The sequence below is a fragment of the Electrophorus electricus genome, chromosome 4 (genome assembly GCF_041902795.1).
Source record: "Electrophorus electricus isolate QZ-2024a chromosome 4, ASM4190279v1, whole genome shotgun sequence".
Lineage (NCBI taxonomy): Eukaryota > Metazoa > Chordata > Actinopteri > Gymnotiformes > Gymnotidae > Electrophorus > Electrophorus electricus.
The window spans coordinates 38,634,654-38,656,049 of NC_137500.1; the positions used below are offsets into that span (position 1 = coordinate 38,634,654).

At 46.4% G+C, this 21,396-nt stretch overlaps 1 protein-coding gene across 1 annotated transcript in view; it reads right to left on the bottom strand.

Moving 5' to 3' along the window:
• Positions 1–20,672, bottom strand: part of myo3b (myosin IIIB) — a 57,950-nt gene extending 37,278 nt beyond the window's left edge. The window contains exons 1-14 of the mRNA XM_081713694.1: positions 20,480–20,672; positions 14,894–15,077; positions 13,928–14,062; positions 13,457–13,561; positions 13,109–13,208; positions 12,352–12,428; positions 11,485–11,630; positions 6,556–6,621; positions 3,929–4,084; positions 1,107–1,191; positions 815–931; positions 552–656; positions 360–443; positions 71–273 (exon numbers count right to left, since the gene is read on the bottom strand). Coding sequence (XP_081569820.1) covers positions 71–273; positions 360–443; positions 552–656; positions 815–931; positions 1,107–1,191; positions 3,929–4,084; positions 6,556–6,621; positions 11,485–11,630; positions 12,352–12,428; positions 13,109–13,208; positions 13,457–13,561; positions 13,928–14,062; positions 14,894–15,077; positions 20,480–20,502 — 1,586 coding nt within the window. The 5' untranslated portion in view covers positions 20,503–20,672. The remainder of the gene's footprint in view (positions 1–70; positions 274–359; positions 444–551; positions 657–814; positions 932–1,106; positions 1,192–3,928; positions 4,085–6,555; positions 6,622–11,484; positions 11,631–12,351; positions 12,429–13,108; positions 13,209–13,456; positions 13,562–13,927; positions 14,063–14,893; positions 15,078–20,479) is intronic.
• Between the last annotated feature and the right edge of the window lie 724 nt (positions 20,673–21,396).

Consider the following 21,396-nt stretch of genomic DNA (forward strand, 5'->3'; position numbering starts at 1 on the left):
GTGAACCCGTTTCTGAGTTAGGATTAGTGTTAGCTCTAGGCACGAGTGCAGTGGTTAGCGTGATTCTCACATGGCCTGTTTGATGACTCTTGATTTCTCCAGGAGGTACTCAGAGATCTTAGCACCCATGACGGCACCTGTAGATGTGAACTTCATCTCCAGGTACTTCCCAAAGCGACTGGAGTTATCGTTAATGGCAGTGCACGCATTACCAAATGCCTCCACCAGGGGGTTGACCTGTAGAATCTTCTCTCGAAGAGTACGGTTGTTTGCCTGGAAAAGACAAGTTAGCACTAGCACAGCACATGAGGGAACATTCAAACTGTCATAACGTGACACTCCAGTAGGTCCTGCTGTACCTTCCCCAGAAAGGTGAGGTGCTGGACTATAAGGTGGGCACTCTCCGTTTTGCCAGCTCCGCTCTCTCCGCTGATGACCACGCACTGAAACCAGAGAGACACAAGCTGACACACAGACTGCCGTCTCCCGCCGAGGGCAGTCAGCCCTCGACAAACGGGAACATCACAGAGCGGAACTCTTCAGGCGAATACCTGGTCCTTGCAGGAGGTCACCATGCCCTGGTAGGCCGCATCCGCAGTGGCGAAGATATGGGGAGGATTGTCAGAACGTTTCACTCCGTGATACAGATACGAGAACTGGAGAGAAACTGAGCTTTAGCGCTTAGAATATACGACTCAGACGTGAACGACTGTCAGCGTTCCCTTCGTTCCTATAATTACATGTCCAATCTTGATAAGCGAGGAGAGAGACCCACAGAAAGCTGGCCACGTGATCCGTGGATGAAGGTACTGACCTGAGGCGTGTAAATGGTCAGGTTCTGGAAGGGGTTGAGGGCAATCAGGATGTCTCCAACGTAGGTGTATATCTGCAGCTGCTCAAAGCGCTTTTGGAGATGTGTGATGATGGTGTCCTGTGTAAAGCACACCATGAGGTTACAAATGACAGCTCATGTAGTAAAGTACACCTCAGTACTTTTTGCGTTCAATACATTTGTTTGGCATATAACTCTTAAGCAGAGTGTTACTACTACGAGAGGTCTAAACAGGGTGTGTGATTCAGTGAATTCAGCGTAAAGTTAATCTAACCTCATCCAAAACCTCCAGGATCACCAGGTCGTCGTTAGGGCAGCTCTCAGTGAGCAGCGTTTTGCGTGTGTTTATCCTCTCATGTCTGTAAAAGATAAAAACGCAGATAAAAAATAAACGTTTTCACTGGAGAATTCGACACATTAATAAACAAATCCACCCATTCCTAAGGCAGGCTGAGCAGAGGCAGACTGTGGTATGGGTTTGTCCTCTGGGGTTTGTAGTCTATTATAGCAGGTAGTTGTGGCACTTCATATGCGTTTGCTCCTGTATTATGTATCATGACCTACGGAGCAGGAGGTTAGCATGGGAGCAGCTGGTCTAATCACAGCACAACACAAAACCCCCCAGGGCCTGAGCTGGCATAGGGTGAGGGGAGGGAGAAAGAGAGATGGAGAGAGTGAAAAAGAGAGAGAGTCACTACCATCCACCTTCCGATAAGTGAAGTGACTATTCATGTTTAAGTGAAAACTGACGGAAGATCACGAACATGCTTCACATTTTAATATAATATAATCAACATTGCGTTACTGAAATGCAAACAACAAAAAGAACATGTTGATCAGTGATTTCAGACTGCAGTCAAGCTTCTGGTGTTTGATGCCTGTCTAACTCCAGTAGCAGGACTAAGCTCTGAGCAGTAGCCCGTTACAGGCCCGGCCCCCTGCTCCAGACTCAATCACCATCTCCTTCCCCAGCGCTGTCTCCTCCTCGTCTGACCAGTCTGCAGCGAGCGACCCGATCCTTAATCTGACCTCTGACCTGAGTGGCTAAACCAAGAGAACAGGGACTGTGCCCTCTCAGGCTGATAATCTTGTTAAATTTGTTTTGTGACTGCCCCTTCTCCCCGCCTCTCTCTCTCCTCTCTCTCTCTCTCTCTCTCTCTTTCTCTCCTCCCCCTCTCTCTTCCACTCCTAGCGATAACAACATAAGTGGCTTCCAATGAGGCAACTTGGAGAATGAAGGCAGAGTCACTGACTCGACTCCTAGGACATGTTCAGCCTGCTCAGCTGTTTCGAACTGAAGCAAAACCCGTCTTACAGCTGCTGCGAACAGGAATGCGAGCATCTCCACAGGGCCTGGCACACGATGACCTGTTCCGTAGACGTCACACTGACAGAGATTGTAGGTAGTGGGCCGTGTAGGGTCCACGTTTTGTTCACTCAACCTACACTAAAGACTTCCTAACACAAACACATCATTCCAAGCTACACAACTAGTCACACACAGGGCACAATTATTCTGCGTCTATGGCTCACTTCACAGAAGTACTTTAAAAAAAGGTTTTGGTTTGGTTTATCAATTTCCCACAGCTGTGCAATCTGGTAGGCATGAGTCTGATAAAGAGTTTCTATTAGCATGAGGTGCTGAATAATAAACTTCCTACAGGGAGAGAAGTAAATAAGTTCTAAACTTACTTAAGGGAAGGTTTTTCCTGTCAAAATGGGAGAAAGTTTGATGCTTACAAGTCTAATTTAAGATCCAGCTATACCGATAACACTATGCCTCATTAATGTAAGCTAGTGTCCAAAACCCTCACGTTGCATTAGTCTCACTGTAAAGCTCTCCCATCAGATAATATCCTCACAGTCAGAGGTCCAAACCGCCTGTACAAACCTCAAGGAGATTGCATTCTGCCCCCTGCTGGTGGCTACCGATACCACACGAGTCAGGGCAAGCGCGGCTCTAAACAGCAGCATCAAAGTGGCAGAATCAACGCTATATAGCAATGTCAAACACATAAAGCACAGCAGCGCGTATATCACCGTGATGGAGTGATCGCACCATCCCGAGACAGGAATACCGCTCCACAGCTCACTGGGGCTCAGCCGGAAGACATTCCTGGCAGGTCCGACATTCCCGTTTAAGAGCCGCACTCTTGAACCTGAGCGTGAACATGACTGACATGCTCACGGCTCATCCAGCAGGGCACGCCACCCGTAGGGCTTCGGTACTGTCCCAGGCTTCGCACAGCGACGGGACAGACGTCAAGGACACGAGAGACATCAACTGGACTGTTCGTAAACCAAAGCACTTTGATACGCCATTAATTCGTCCATGAGAGTGATTATGACCAAAAGCATAAAACAGTTCAGTTGGATCCCAAAGTCAGAGGCCACCAGCCAAAACGCTTTTACCACCTGAGCCCTCGCAGCAAAAACCCAACATATATCAGCCATTATCTCTTTTTGTATAATCGGTTATTTTAGTTTTTGATTTTGTACAAACTTTACATTAAACTTCCATTAATGTGTTAAACATACTTAATTTAGACTTATCTTCCTTCATTCATGTGGGCATTTAAAAAAGAAAACTTGCAATAATGTTTTATATGACTGTTATTTTGCAGAATGTGGAAGAACAGTTTATGTATGTTTTTTTGTTGCAAGGGCTCATTTATTAAAAGGTATATATAAACATATAATTTTGCTCATCTGAGACAATATTAAATACAGGTAAATGAATATTTTAGCTGATTGAATTCCTCATATGAAATAGGTTATATCTGAATAACTTCTGTATTTAATTCAAACAGTTACACATAAGCCACTAACACACGTTATTATCAGTTGTCATGTTTTTAATGACTAACGGCTCATGTCCACTTGAACGACTCAACGACTAAACTGGTGACTCAAATATGAACTAAAATGGTCACTACCGCCAACCTTTTACCTCTGAAGAAGGACTTCTGTCAAAAAAATCTCTTCTCTTCATTCATAACCTTGTCAAAACAGTTTAAGGCCAAACCGTTAACCCGGGGCACCTGCCCCTGTGGCGATGTGCAACAGGGTGGTGGTGGACTAAACCCGGGCACATACTTGGTCCTGGTCCTGCCCTCGACGCTCTGCTGATCCTTTATGAGAGCAGAGAGCTGGCGGCGCAGGGCTGAATCTTTGCTGTGTGCTTGCTTGATGAAGGGGTGCTCCAGCAGGTGGGTTACCGATGGACGGGCCTCGAAGTCTTTTATCAAGCACCTGCGCAGCGAGAAAGACAAAGATTACAGCAAAGGACTGACCAGAAACAGGAGTGAAGATGCAGAATTCAACTGCTGAGGAAAAGGAACCTGTCGTTGTGCTGGATATGGAAAATCACCTGGACATCATCTTGTGACCTGCTTCTGATCTAACGCGTAGCAGGCGCCACAACCGCACACACACTCACTCTGTAGCCCTGGTCTGCTTATAAAACAGCCAGCAGTGTGGACTGTTGACTTTCTGAGCAGCCAGACAATGAGGGCTCAACTGCCTGTCCTGCACCAGATAATCCCACCCCTTTACACTGTGACATGAACACCTATCCAAATGTCACCTCGCACACACACAGCTTATACCAGGTATGTTTCAACGCGAGCAACTACTTTAGCGCGTCCGACATTCACATGCATCGCACCTCTGCATGTGATAGACGACCCCCCTACGCAGTCTTGGTGCTTCGTGAGCTGGTGTGTATCAGTTTCTCCATGTCCAAGTCAAATACACACACCAGTATTTGTGTGGATTAACGCTGACACAGACAGCCGGAGACGAGGACCGCTCGGTGATGCCGGCGTCTCCGCTCCATCCACCCGACGCCTTCGCTCCTGCACGGATCCTTACCGGGGTCCTACGACCGTGTGCTCCCTGCTCCGTGTCTCCAGGCAGACATGGCGGCAACATGAGCGGAGCGGGAAAACAGCAAGTCTCTAAATCACGGCGTCCTAATCTGCGCTGCAACTGGCCCACGTCTTCTTGTCGCGTCCGCCGCTGAGCAGACAGCCATTCCAGAGGCCATTAGAATCGGAACATTACACAAAAGAGTCCACCATTATTATGGTGTGCAGCTTGGGCCCCATCGGTGGGGGGCACCTATAGGACAGACCATTTTGCTGTGCAATTACGCACACTGCTGAGGCATTTATTAGCTGGGAACAACAATGTGTTCTCATACAATTAGGGGAGGGAAGCATCCTCTGCACAACACCTGATAACTGCGTGCAACACCTGATAACGTTATCTGGTCTACTCTGAATAAAGCACCTCTGTCACACAGAGGGAAGCACCACTGTAAAGTACACACACAACCCCTCTCTCTCTCTCTTTCTCACACATACACACACACACACGATTTAACGGGAAGAATTATTTCTGATAGATGGTTCACAAATCCCCATTTTCAGTTATTTTTGCCTTTGGATAATAAAGAAAACACATTTAATCTAGAAGCAAAATTAGGCAACCAGCTAGCAGTGTGAAGTCAAAGTGCTTTTTATGCCAGAATGCTTTTGTGAACACTGCTGAAGACTCTCCCTTGCTCTATTCATAAACGGGATGTACTCAGACCTGATGAGATTAAACCCATTACCAATCCGCCGTGATCCTGCACAAATATCTCACATCTCCACGAGAAACTGAACGAGGAGAAACCCCTTTCTAAATGTAGCAAGTATTCAAAGAGGCCATAACTGCAGAGACTCCAAGAATCAGGGTCACAAGCCCAGCAGGGTTGCCAAGTCTGTGGTAGGATGGAGAGAAAATAACTCTCAGCGCCACTGAACAGCGTGAACACTGCACAGTCTCTGCTTTAAGGTCAGGGAGGCTGGCTGACAGAGTGGACCCCAGCAGCTCACAGCCAACACAAACGGCTCAGGTTTGTTCTCCTGTCGTGCACACGAGCCCTTAAATCTCTGAGATTTTCAGACCCAATAATGGCATAATTATAGAGGTCTTTTAATACACACACACACACACACACACACACACACACACACACACAGGGCAAGCATATGTAATCTCAGAGTTATTGAATTCCCTTCTTTATTTACCATTTCTCCCCAGTGGCAAACAGTGAGTGGAATTAGACTATATATTTGGTCAGGCCAGTGTGGGCATAAGCTGTTATTGTATGTTTTGCACATACAGAAATATCATCATTCCTTATGCCATGGTGCAGTGAAATATTCCAGCCATGGAAACGGCTCACATTATAACACTGCTTTATCAGCATCCAGTCATATTAATAATGGACGGAGACGTTGCTGAGAATTAAATCCCTCCACAGAGCAATCTCTACGAGCAAAACATACATTCAGTAAACGTGGAGCTGATGACTTCTCCTGTAAGAAAGGATAAAACTCCTTTATTCACAACCATGGATCATATTCCATCAGTCATGAGTGCATGCCCATTATATAGATATATTGAACAGATATCCGGTACATGTGCTGGATGTTATATTTTACCACCCAGTGCAATTATCACGTCATCATGTCAAAACACCCTGTTTACGGTCATCTAGGATACATTAGCTGATTAACAAAAAGGGACTAAAAAAAGAGCCAAAACACTAAGACAGGAATGCAAGATAAAACACAAGATAGGCAGACATTAAAAACAGCACAGTTCTTCTCTGGGAGACCTTCTAAACAAAACTGCTTTGCTGTAGGAAAAGAGAAGATTTAAAGACTCACTGAGCAATAAAGTGACTGAAACTTCGGCACCACTGGTCTGGATTGCGAAGTGTGGGAGATGGATTTCTGCATAAACACACACACACACACACACACACACACACACACACACACACACACACACACAAATGGAGCAAAATTACAGAAGTTCCATAACTGAAGAAAATTGCAAAACAATAAGGTCAGAACTGATACAACATAGTGACGATGTCATGAAGATGTAAACAAAGATGCCCCAAAGTTACAGTTTCTAAAGAATAAATGCCCTGGCTGATACACTAAAACAAACATTTTAACCTAGTCAAACTGTGACGCCCTTTTTCATTGTTTACACGCTGACATTGAACTTCACTGCTGGACTCAGAATCCCACACCCCTACCCCCCAAGCAAAACAGCCAGGCCTACGCCAATCTCCTGGCACCTGCCAAAGCTGCCAACCTAAGCCCTCGCCCCCAGGTGTCCGCTATGAGGAAATGCCAGAGGAAGTTCAGGATCACAGGATCATTATTTTGCTGTGTGCCTGTGGTATGAAGAACTTCTGGCTGGGAAAGACTTGCCTTCCGTGACACACCAGGTTCTATTTCATCATTTAATTGCTTAATTGCCTGACAGATCAAATCCTTCACTTCCACCACCCTCCTCAGCCATCGACCCTTTATTCGGTAACTTTTAATCGCTGTGCTTTACTACTGACTGAAGTCTCATCCAGAGACCAAGGTGCATTACAGGTTTAAGGACAGACACGCTACTTAAAAACGCGTCCTCTTTCATCATAAACTATCAGCGAGAACAAAGCAACCAGACACACAAGCGAAACCCGTTAAGCACTGTTTTCTTTCTCTGACCCCCCCCCCCCCATCTTCCCTTCTCTTGCCGGTAATCTGTCGTTCTTGGCTGCTCTAAGTCATTCTGTTCTTTGATAGAAATTCAGACAGACAGTCCTCTCTGAAGAGCAGATCAAAGGAAAAATAACTGACTCCAGCGCTAACTATAATGCGACCCCGCAGCTATGTTCTCGCCTTGATGTTGCGGCGCTGCAGCGAACAGCTTATACATAACAAAGTGAAGGCAGCGTGGCTCCTGGCCCCGCCCAGCGTGGCTCCTGGCCCCGCCCAGCCACCTAAGTGCTCGTGCCGAGTTGTAGCCGTCTCTCCTCCCCCATGACGAGTGTTTACCGGGACACCAAGACGGCATGTAAACACGGACGGTTTATTTTAACCCAGCCACCAAGACGCTAATCGCTCACCAGAGAACAGAGCAGCAAGCGGAGACGCGGTCAGCGATAGGGAGACTCGGAACATCGGTTCGTTACACAGGGGATGACAAGTTGGCGATATACCAAAACACACGTGCACACCGCGCACACGTGTACAATACACACTCACACGTACGCATGTGCACAAATTCACTTATTCACTATATTACACACACACACACAGACAAACATGAAAGCCAGTGGAGTCACTGCAAGTCAAGTGTGTGTGTGTTAAAGGTTTGTATCCTTTTACTGCCAACATAAGCAGTGTCTCATTTAACGTGATGATGGATGCATTATAAATGCCCTGCAGGCAAATGACACACAGACTTCCCCTACCCTTCGCCTACTGAAAATTCATCTCATCCATCATACACCCACCCACCGAGTCTCTTTATAAGTCTGAAATCTCAAGGTTGATGCATGCATAACAAAAAGAAAAACAACAATATACAAACATTTACACAATGACTAGGTAAAGTCACCAAAATGCTTTTAAACTCACAAAAGAACTGTCAGGCTGTCCGTTTTCTAACGGCTTATCAACGAACTGAAAAAGCATCTTAAACATCTCAGCTCACCTAGCTTAGGAATGTGCAGAAATGACTGCAGTGGTGTGGGAGCAGAAGCAGCCCCCACGAGCACAGGAACATGACTCAAACCGAAAGTGGAACGCTGCCTCAGCCCTCTGTGACAGATGGGCTGGCAGACGTTTGGTCGATGGTAATGTGCCACAAATAAAACGCACCCCCCCATTTTTCTGAGCCACCAAGCAAGCGTGTCTGTTCCTTCTAAGGAACGCGGCCGTGCTTAGAGCCCTGAGCGGCCTGCTGGACAAAAATGGACCCAAAGCCGCTGTTTCATCGGGATGATGGGGCGGCAGGTTCGTGGTCAGGACCCTCCAGGACCCTCCAGCTCCGCTGCACCTGCGTTTCAGCTGCGTTTATCTTCTCCTCCCCGTGAACCAAATGATCCTGTTTAGATCTTCATCCCAAAGCTCCTGCGTTTATTCACTAACTCTTAATCGCAATGCTTCACTACTGACTGAAGTCCAGGGTGCATTACAGGTTTAAGGACAGACGCACCTCAGGGGAGCACACGGGCCTCCGTGTGTCTGCCTGGCCACACAGCTGTTCATCTTTTGTCGAGAATCTCAAACCAATGAAAATGCCTGTTCACTGCTCGTCTGTAGTGCCTCACCCAAATGTTTTAAAGCATTTGATAATGAGCCAGTGAACTTGGAGAAGGGGGACACTGCTATGTGCAGTGAGTGGGTGTATTAGGCCCAGTACTGCATAACACCTCGAAAACACCCAACCCCTTTATCCAAATCACCTTCAATACGACATGCCGCATCACAGAGAATTCATGTGAGCTCCTGCAATCAGCGGGTGATCAACTCTCTTTAGCAGCTCTGTGCCTCTCGTCTGTGATGAGCCCCCCCGCACGGCACATTAAGAGTGGGGGCTCTGCACGTACGTCCGTCTAAAACATGACGAAGGCATGACGTCATGCTAAACATGACGCGTCTGCTAAACATGAGGGAGCTTTGTTCGGGGAGAAGGAAGGGAAACACGAAAGCGCGTGAATGCCAGTCGGGGAAAAAGAAAAACCGCCACGCTCCGGCTAGCGTCTCTAACTAGCAACCGATAAACCGATGAACTACTGAAGTCTTTACACCATAAGCGACTCTGGCTTTGAAGATCGTCACTGCTGTGCGTGGAGGTCGCATATGTACAGTGTGCACATGTGCTGGTGGGTGTCCAGCCATGTCTGCTAACGCGCACTCCCACCAATGTAACCACTGTACCATGGGGATAATACCTGTGCTACTGTATTCTATGATAAAGTGGTGAACTTTCTCTGAGCCACAATAACAAAGTCGTCATCTTGGGGACTGCTGAGATCAAAGAGGGCCTGATCATAGGAATATAAACGATGCTGAGGCAGGATCAACAACACATTATTAATAGAATGCCAGTAACTAAGGCATTTGTTATGTACCCACTGATATTTTATCCACATCCCCAAACTGGAACCTTGTTTTGAATAGTCCCAGATGTCCTTCATTAGCAGGGGAAGGTCTCCCAGTGGCAGACTGAAGCCGTTACACACCCACTCACGGCCTCAGAGTCGCGGGGCAGACTGATGTGGGAGCGTGCGGGGCCACAGACAGATGACATGTTAACAGAATCATTTCACGCTTCGCCGCGTGCATGCGCACGCGCATGCACACACATTTATTCACACTCGCCCTGCTAAAGGTACCTGTTCTATTGATTTATGAGTCCCGGTGCAAATATCTATTTTCATTTCATGACGAATTAAGAGAAAGAGGAGATAAAGAGGAAACACGCCCCATCGCCTCCTAATATATTACGGTATAAAGAGCACCTTTCAGAATTAGGAATTCCAGGCATTAAAAAACATCTTACAAATGTGACGAATGATGAACAGCAAACAAACGCACAACTCCAATACAATTACACCTCGCACTCTTCCTCTGAAGATAAGAATCGGATTATCTGTTTATAGCTATAACAGATGAAGCAGTTCACAAAAGAGAAATGAACTTTCATTTATATTCCTTTCCAGCCATTTCCCAAATATAGAATATGCGATAAGGATATCAGCTAAGCTGCCGTATTAAGACTGCTGCTCTTGAGGCGGCCAGGCGGTCTGTGGAATCAGACATTTCACGAAGATCCGTTTTTTTGTTTTCCCCCCCACCTGCTGTCAGGAAAGCAGTAGGCATGTTTTGCGGTTGTTCCGAGGCCTGCGTGACGTTGGCGTTAACAGCCTGTCTCTCCCGTGGGCTCGGCGAGGGACAGATAACATTGTGGTGACAGGCTCATCTCAATGAGAAAGGAAAAGGCTGATCACACATGCAAATTGCAATCAGAGGGCACAGACACACTGCATTGTGGGAGATAATGGTGTGATTGTACTGATGACAGAAGGTCAAGCGCATTCACCATCAAAGCACTTAAATAATCGGTAATCACAGCAGCATGTCGGGAGAGATTTACTTGGGGGATGGGCTGTGTGGTTTTTTTTTTGTTTGTTTGTTTTTTTTTAAAATCTCAAGCAAAAACGTACATTGCAGAGATTTAATCACGGGATGCCGAAGTGGAATTTTGAGAAGGAAAGCACTCAACATGGCAGTGACGACGGCTCGGCTATATAATATATAAACACAAACATGTAAACAAGTTCTCCTCTGTAGCTGGGAAAAGTCAAATTTGAAACGTTTCGAATAGAATAGAATTTATCGTTACTGTTTAAGAAGAATGACATTTGTTTTCTTCTGAAGTCATTCTTCCTTAGATCTGAACATGAACATTTATGACATCACGGGAGCGTCACAATGACACTCCGCACAGTGAGGCGGGAATCCTTTGCTGGCGGGCTCCATTTTTCTCCTCAAGAGAGGAAACACTGGAGGGGAAGAGGACTGTCTATCTTCTATCTTCTCTCTCTCTCTCTCTCTCTCTCTCTCTCTCTCTCTCTCTCTCTCTCTCTCTCTCTCTGTGTATCTGCACAGCTTTCAACCAGTTTCTCTCGTCATCATCATCAGCACGAGATCACTCTCCCTTTCCACACGTCAGTCTCTCCATCGCTCATTCGTCTCCACGTTGGGTGAGCGCATGGCGCCCTCTGGTGTCTGTCTCACCGTGGAATTTTAAAAAGCGCTTTTACAGGATGCATCTCGGCTAGAGGTGGGTCACCGTCTGCTAGCTCTATCGCCGTGATGCCCAGAGACCACACATCACAGCGGGCATCGTAGGAGCAGTCAAACTGCTGCTCACATGCTATCACCTGCAGAGAGAGAGAGAGAGAGAGAGAGAGAGAGAGACATAAGAACATACCCAGCTCATATCCTTTCACCATAGTTCCACTGTGGTCTAACCATCTCTGTATCTCATTTAGATATACATATTTTACAATATAATGTTTGCTGCGCTGTTGTGAGTTTTAATGCAGATTTGACCACACCAGCATTATATTCATATGCATCATGTAAAATCATCAGACATCAATAATAGCTGGCGTATTAAAACTGTGTAGGGTTTCCATGTTGTTTGTTTTCTCCAGCCTCATTTATACAGCAGGGACGGTCTCCCTCTTGTACGGCACGGTTGGTCTCACTCTTTGCATGAGCAGAGGAGCAGGTCCTTCACAGTGAATTCTAATTGGCCTGAAGGGCACAGCTCCTCAAGCCCAATCATCTCGTTTCAATTTAGAATAATACAAGACGGGGGAACCCGGCACTCAGCTATTAACCTTCACATGACCCCCACAAGAGAGCACACACAGCCATGCAGTTCAATCAAAATTCAAACAGTGTAACTTCATAGCATACTGCATCATTAACCTGCAGGTTAGCATAACGTGGAAAACGAATGACAGGAATGGAAAAGGGGCTTTAGCACTTGCTGTAAACTGACGGTAACGTAGCCGTGTAGGGACGTGGGTGTACATGCACGCAGAAGAGAGTCGGGGGGGAGGATGCAGAAGAGAGCGCGAGAGAAAGGCAGACCTCAGGAGCCATCCAGAAAGGCGTTCCCACGGATGTGTTCCTGCGCAAGCGTGCGCTTGTTAGCTGAGCCGACACACCTGTGAGAGACACAGCCCACAACCAGCCTTAGAGCTCCTGTTGGGAAAACAATCATCTCTGTTCAGCATTTATACGAACCCTCAGCCACCGCAACCGGCAGGCAGCACTCGGTCCCTGCGGCCGAATTACAGCGGAGATCGTCACAGCTACTAATAAACGTTTAGGAAACGATTACGGACACAGACAGCGAAACAGATCCTCTGAAGAGGTGGCACATAATTTGACGTGGTACCAGGCTATGGTGCTAGTGAAGCAGCAATCATCATCATCATTGCCACCGTTTGTAATAAAATAGAGCAGCTTTGTCTCACTGCGGGGTTCCACTCCACCCAGCACATGAAGGCAAACCTGCCTCAGGCAAGCCAAAGTCATTTACCCGTCTCACACACTTGCTCTCGCTCCGTCCTCCTCTCTCACACACTCACACTCAATTTATGGGGCTAAACATTTATTGTTGCCATTTAAATGAGCCATAATGGCTTAAACTCGCATGGTGGTAGACTGAGGACAAGGCTGAGGAGATGTTTCCACACTGCACAATCCCTCTCCAGGTGCACTGCCTAATCTGGACTCATCTGTGGCACTCGGCAGGCCTGCAGCGCCTCCTAGAGACGATCCGTCAGCACGGCCAAGTAAAAGCCCGCCAGTGGGCGGAGCCTGCAATGGAGCCAGCCATTACCGAAGTCCACCAGCTTGACTCCTCCCTCTGTGGTGAGGAGTATGTTGTTGCCCTTGACGTCGCGATGGATGATCCTGTTGTTGTGCAGATGCTGCAGGCCCTGGGACGGAAAAGGGGAATTATGGGAGGACATGGCAGACACACACTCAACGGACGATCATTAGCGAAGAGAGATTAGCGCAGTTTTGTGCGATGCGTCATCGTGTGTCGTTACGGACCACCGAGCATTTCATTAATGTGCTGTCACCTTGAGGAACCATTCTTATCCCCAACACAGTGGAATTGAGGAGATATATATATATATATATATATATATATATGTATGTGTGTGTGTGTGTGTGTTCCTACCAACAGTGCTCCACAGAGGATGTAAGAGATGATGGGCTCCTCCAGACGTTTTCCACTCATCAGCAAAGCCTTTATCAGGTCAGTTACTGAACCCCCATTACACAACTGAGAGAGGAATGATGGATAGACAGAGAGACAGAGGGAGAGAGGAAGAAAGAACACCGACTCCCGTTTCTCATCCTCACTGTTACTAAATGCCAGCGTGCCCCACACATACACCTCATGAGTTTACAATTGTGAACACCCCTTAACCAGTTTATCAGAAATCTTTCTTGATTAGATAATACCTTGTTGACTTACAGACTGTAAGTGTGTGCTATCCATCCTAAAAACTCCAGCAGCACTGCTTTGTCGGGTACACTTACGCTAGCGTGACACCCACTGCCATTCTTCTAAAATGCTGATGTCACTGCTCTGTTGACAGTGGTCTGCAACTCTAGTAATGTCTGGACAGCAATGGTGTGGCTTCACCTCCAGAACGAGCCACAGCTGGTCCCCCACATGCTCGTCTGCCTTGTAGAACATGCCGAGGAACTTCACCACGTTGGGGTGGTTGGAGAGGGAACGCAGGATGTTATACTCCGCCTCGATCTCCTCGTCGACGTCCTTTAGAGAGACACGGCAAAATACAACACCTTTCTTTTTGTTCACCTATTCTGGGTTAGGTGTAGGTGTGTTGAAATAATCTATGTTTTGGGTTCAGAAATTGGCTGATACAACCACAGTCCAAACTTAGTATGACTGTGAGCATGCATCTGATTGAATGTGCAGTATGCGTGAGTGTGTGTATGCGTGTGTATGTGTGTGCGCGTGTGTGTAATCAGTGACAGCAGAGAACAGCCCAGTACACCTCACCAAGGGCTTAGAGGGGTTTGGGTAGAGCAGAGCTAATGTGATTCTGACGCCACAGACGCTGACCGAGAGAGAGAGAGAGGGGTAGATTGGCATCAGTGACGATAGCACGAAGGCATGGAGTAAGCACCACAGAGATGAAGAACCCAGTAAGCAAAAAATGGTGGAATGGAAGAACAACATCCACTTATTCTGTGTGTCTGGCTGGAGCTCTGAGATAAGCCAGACGCAGCCGAAGTGCGTGAAGCATCTTAGGAAGATTCTGCCTTTGTGCTTCCATATACTTGCGCCCGGATTGTAAAAGTCTGTAAAAGCCCCAAGTGCTGGAAATTCTCGACTCAGCACAAAGTGATCACCCACTGACATGCCATAATAACTAATAATTAAACACCAAATGGATGTTTAAAAACAGTCAGTAATTGAAGTCTCTTTGTGTCTCTGTGTAGTACATAAAGTAAGGCTTATGAATCTAGTAACTGACCCCACAAAGAAAAACAAGGTCACAGCACATCGGCAGTTTCCACGTGTCTGGAGAAAAAAAGTGGAAAAGCAGTCTCAGTCCTGCCATTCCCAGGAACAACTCACATGAATGGGATCCAGGACTTTCACAGCTGCCTGACTCCCATCCTTCTTGCTGGTGACCTTGTAGACCTTGCCGTAGGTTCCCTTTCCGATGGTCTGCACGATGTCCCAGTCCCCAGAGTGGTCGGCCAGAGCTTCCAGTCCCATCACGCTGGACTTGTAGGGATACAGGCCATACAAGGACCTCCTGAACACAGTGAGCATCGCAACCTCACTCACCTTCCACACCATTACTCACTACAAGCAGGTCTGGGTAGAAGCCACAGGCCTAACAGAGCAACACAGGAATTTCCGGGGAGGCCCTGTGATGGCTTGAAATAAAGATGTCGCTTTTTTTGTGCCTCATATGTGTACATAAATTAAATCCAACAGGCCTGCACAACAAGTAAAACAGTTGTAATGAAACTCGAGATGTTTTGTGTTTCCCGACACAATGGCAAGGCCTCACAGTTAAGTAGCATCACAAGACTGGTGCCAGTGCACAGACACAGAGCTCGCGCACTCTCCCAGACACTCACTGTCTGTGGAAAACTGACTGCTGAGGCAGCTCGCTCGCTCGCTCTCAAAAGATTAGACAGTATTAGAATTTGCAAAATGCTTCTTCATATAGACCTACTCACGAGAGGGTCGAGATGGCGCTTTGACTAATCACTTTAGATGAAAAACACTGACTGAAATACCAAAGGTGAGCACATTATGGAGCAATGCTGTGTTCTGCTCAACTCCAGGCTACTGGATTTAGGGGAGAGTAACTCTGCACTGTTTCGGTCTTCGTCCTTGTTACCTTGGCCCATTTAATAAGAGCACCATATTTAAAACCATTCCTCACAGGAAAGCCGCTAACGAGCAATTCCGTGCCATACGCGAAGAACAGCCTGGTGAGCAGCAGCCGCTAGAGAGTAGGCCTGTCCTGTAGCCAGGGCAACCTAAGCGGCGTAACTGCCACGTGAGAGCGCGTGCGTGGGTCACCGTGGACGCTTGAATTAGCGCCGCTTGACTTGAGATCAGTAACTTCTTATCAAATCAGCCAGCTGGCGTTAGCCAAGTCCGATGGACTAAGGTACTTGACTAGTAATCAGAAGGTTGCTGGTTCAAGTCCCACCACTGCCAAGTTGCCACTGTTGGGCCCCTGAGCAAGACCCTTAACCCTCAATTGCTCAAGTTGTACTCAGTCAGAATTGTAAGTTGCTTCGGATAAAAGTGTCAGCTAACTGCTATAAATGTAAGCTAACTGCTATAAATGTCACTTTCTCTTACATAGAGGATTTCAGTAGCTTGGAAGTCTGAAGTTGCGTTCACTGATCAATATCATGTAAGCCACGTGCGCTTGCGGACGTCGCCCTGCATTAGAGCCACGTGTATTCGGGACACGTGGCCGAGGTGTAGATGGTAAATGATGCACGCGGCCACTGAGGGCTTTGAGACAGAATAGGGAACGTGGCTCCGGGTAGACGTGAGTGATGGCCGAGGGGCTGCGCCGGCAGATGGCTGTTTCATAGCCCTCATTTATTTGCTGGGAGGGCCACGCTAAGCGCAGTCTCGCCAATGATTGATGTCTCTAATGGGTCCATTTTTAGCGGGAAACATTCACCGGTGCACCGTGGATGATACAGAAAACACCAGCTCTGTCCTCTGCCCAAACCCGTCAACATCTGTCCCTGCACAGGAATGGGTGGTCTATTTTCCCGCCACTCGAAAAGTGACCAAAATAACATCTGACTAAAAGAAGAAAAAAAAAAGCCTAACGTGAATGATCGGAGTGGTCAGGGACATGAGCGCATGCTGACCCACTTCACTTGTAGACAGAGGCCGAATGTTTCCTGTCCGCCTGCCGGAAGATCGTCTTACCGCCGTCACCGAACCACGGCTGCACGAGGGTCGTGTTCCTGAAAGCGACTGGGTGACCCGGTGCCTGGCATCACCGGACACGTCCGTATTACCTTTCACGCACTCCTAGACGACACCGCTCGCCCCGCATAACCGAACAGAGAACCACGGTTAGACGCAGCAGCCCGTGCCGTTTTCCCGTTAACGTGTCTGAGTGCAGGCTGCAGAACGCACAATTCTGGTCAAACGAGCTACGCTGGGGGCGACATCATTCCAGCTTCCTAGTCATTAGTGTCATGCTGGGAAACAGCAGCAGAAACGAGGAACAGGCTGCTTCCAAATATACAAAAGTGCAATATCTAATAAAATACCTGTAATGCTGCAAATAATGAAATGCACAAGGTTTGACATACAAACTATTGGTTTATATAGCTGTTTTAAACAATGTTCTCATAAGTGACAAATGATCAATAAACCAGAATCAAAAGTTAAGGACAATAAGTAAGTAAGATCAATAAAAAACTCGAGATTATAAAGTTAAGCCTCATCATATCCACAACAAAATGATCTAGCCAATAATAAAACAAATGTCTTCAGAAGTGAGGCACTGGGGATTGATAAAAATGACCTAATTGTTCACTTTAAACAGGTATACAAATAACTATAGATGAAAAGACAGAGAACATACCTGGTTCCTGTCAGGCTCCTCCCTAGAATGTTCCAGAAGTGACTGTGTGTGTGTGTGTCTAAGGTGCAAATGTGTGCAAGCTTAAAATCATACCAATCAACTTCCATGAATACTTCATTAGATTGTGATCTGCAATGTGATCCAGTTTTAAATATTCAAAGGTGAGATGTGGCCAGTCATAAAGGCTCTTGATATGGAGCACTTGGGTTACTCACACACACACACACACACACACACACACACACACAGTGTTTACAAAATACACAGGTTGCGTAACAGAGGAGCATGGCTGCCAAAAATAATTCACGTTTAAATCCTTAAATGGTCAGAAAATATGTCTCCTAGTTGATGTAGGAGAGGCAATAGCAGAAGTGCATAGCTGAAATATCAGTAGATGCACTCAAACACCCCACATCGCTTATTTGGAACTGTTCTAATTTGCTGTGTTGTCAGTTTTGATGAAGTCACCTTTCAACACAAGAAGCATTTCTATTATGTTCACCTACAGCCTTCTCAGGTTAAGCACATGGACCATTTCAATTGCACGTTGTTTGCATCTGAAAGCCCAGAGACGGACTAAGACCCAGCAGAGTGCTGCTACCGTGGTAAACAGCGAGCCTGTTGCCATGTGTTCCGGGCCCGGGGGGGATATCTGCGGGAGAACGGAGAACAGGTGAAAGAGGATCTGAAGGACGATAGCAGGGCTGCACGATGGCATCTTGCAGCTCACGCCTCACACTCCCTGCTCTCCATATATATGTAAATGTAAGATATATATTTAGAATTTCAACAATATAACAAACCGCAGGCCTATACACTGGCCACAATATTAGGTGTGCATATCTTAAAGGTGCATTATTCTGTCTAAGTGTGTAATTGTGGATAATGGCCTATCTGTCTACATGCACAATTAGTCAGTCGCCCTTGAGGCCTTTGGTCACGGAGATGTTTCTGACCACAGGAACGCTGCTAACTGGATATGATGTAGACGAGTGGGGTTATTAGGCTCAGCAGTACAGCTGGGGTTTTCACGAGTGTCAGTCTCACTGCTGGGCAGAGAGTGGTCCCTCACCATAACACATGCAGCCCACTGTGATCGTGGGATCAGAAACTGACCACCGATGGACAGGAGGGCTGTTGATGGACTAAAGGCCCTAACGGTACACCAATATGTTTCTAATAAAGTGGCTGCTATGTGTCTATTACTCAGGAGCCACCAATAAAATAAAATAAAATAAAATAAAATATGACAGGAGCCACAAATAAAGCACATTTTATATCTTTTTTTTCAATTATGTGCCCGTTTCATTAAATGATACTCAATATCTATAAAGAGTAACTGAGAGGATATGTTCTGTCATCTCTCCCTCGGTGAGAGTTTATAGTCCGACAGGAAAGATGACACTAAAGAGAGAGAGAGAGAGAGAGAGAGAGACTGAGAAAAAGATCTGGGTTTGTATTACTGGTCTACGTGGAGGATGGCTGCACAGTCAGAACACATGAATAAAACATCTTAGAACTCTCACGAGTGCCTCAGCCACATCTCACCAAGGTCTGCTGCTCCACTGCTCGGTCTAAACAAATCCACCAAACTAAACACATTCTTCACAGCACAAGTATAAGAATATAATGTAAAGTGGGTCGAGGGTCATTGCACTGACCATGTGACTAACATTCATGATTGTGAATATTTACTCATATTTTCAGCGTTTGGCAGGGGCTCTCATCCAGTGCGACTAACCCGGGAATGAAACCCGTCACCCTGGTGCTGATGGCATTTTGCCTGTCTTGCTTTAGCAGGCGCTACTGGACCACTTACTTTCATGGCGTGGACACACCAGGGGAAAATACTCAGTTCTCCCGCGACTAAGGAAGGAAAAGTGAGGAGACTGACACACCACAGTGGTCGCCACTAATTGTGACAGATAATGCCATTACATTACTCCCGCCAGCAGAAGACATCCTCATCATCTAGTTAAGCATTTAGCAGATCTTTAAGCATATTTCTGTACTCAAAGGACCTAACAGAAACACTTAAATTACATTTAACAGACACTATGTGACATGAATTGCAGCACAGTACAGGAGTGCGCAGAGCCTTTAGTATGCTGTGGAGAGAGACCTGCTTCTTCAGCTCTGAGTGACATGTTTTCACAGTGGCACAGTGAAGGCTACAAGTCTCTGCTCTCGTCTCTCACCAGATTCTGCCGTGAAGATGGTAAAACTCTTTCCTCTCTGCCCCCTTGGGGTTTGGCAGCTGGCTGGGCACAGAGGAAAGCCCAAACATACACCCCAAGTCAGTCAGTCACCCTTCAGCATGGAGCATTTATTAAAGAAAACAAAACCAAACAAAACTTCCCACACAAATACAATTAGCAGGTTCACAGTGAGCATAAATCCCCAGCTGAGGTCACCAAAAGCTCCACCAAACTCCTTGTTGTCGGCCAGTTCTCTGTCACAGACTAATCACGCACCCAAAGTCAGATTCTCTGTTCGTCCAAGCTCCCTCGTTCAGGACACACAGAATGCAACCATGAACTAATTACAGACTTTCCACACAGGACAGTGTTCTCGGTCACTCTCTTAGATGAGCTGCGTTGTTCTTCCCACAACAGAAATGGAAAACAGTAGAAACTGCCAGAAACAGTCCTACGATAGACGCCCATCAGAGTGGACGGTACTAAAGTATCATACAGAAATGAAATCTCAAAGTTTCTCCATTTCAGAGTTTCTCAGAATAGAAAAAGCAGAGGAATCATTCATCAAAATGGTTATTCTACATGTACAAACGCACAGAGTGCTCGTCTGTAACGAGGTGGTGTGCTTACCCATTCATTACATCAATTCTTCCGTTTACATTTCCTGCAGAGACAGGCAGAGGACTTTTGTAAAGATCTTCACCAAGTATTTGAACCATGCTGCAGTTACCTCCGGTCTTCAGTAGACTATACACCACCTACAAACGTTTGGCTCCGACCAGCAGACACACGCGCAACCTAACCTCCACCCGGCACTTTGATGTTCATTAGTGATGCTCATCAATTAAGACGTTATTATGAGTGGAACAGACTTACCTGCCATATCTGATTCCTAACATACCCGATGTGATTTTGCAGGCTTCCGACACTCGGGGTGAATAATCAACTAGAATTTGATAAGCGCCTCGCGCTTCCTTCTATGCGGAAGCGCAACTTGCGCAGTAGTCGCGCGGCGCCTTGCGAAGGTGTAATATTAGCCGGTGGAAACGCGCGAGGCGCAATGAGAATGGCACCATATACTAATAACAGTGTCAGCTAAACTATACGCAGCTAATGTGAAATCGCGCTGGAGATAATTCCTACTTCACAATGGTGGTACATTGTGAGTTGTAAAACTGCGTGTCTGTTCAACTCTCTTTACATATACACGTTCTGTGTACGTATTTCATCCATTGTCGGTTTGAAGCACTTTGCTTGCAGGTGCAGAACCTCCGTCCGAAAGCTCCTGTTCTCTAGAAACAGTGCAGTTCACTACAATTTTGACACTACAATCTCAGTACCCTCTTCATATATACAGTTGTGTTCAAAATAATAGCAATCCAACATGACTAACCAGATCAATCACTGTTTTTGGTATAAATTATATTACTACATGGCAAATAATGTACCAGGAGGTGTAGTAGAGTCATGGAAAACCAAGTCCCAACATTCATGATATGCATGCTCCTGAGTTTGTGCAATTGAATAATTAATTGAAACAGGCATGTTCAAAATAATAGCAGTGTGGCGTTCAATGAGTGAGGTCATTGACATCTGTTTTTTCACAGAATGAATCAGGTGGCCCTTAGTTAAGGATGAAGCCAACATGTTGTACGTGCATTTCTCTCTGAAAACCTGAGAAAAATGGGTCGTTCCAGACATTGTTCAGAAGCACAGCGTACTTTGATTAAAATGTTGATTGGAGAGGGGAAAACGTATAAAGCAGTGCAGAAAATGATGGGCTGCTCGGCTAA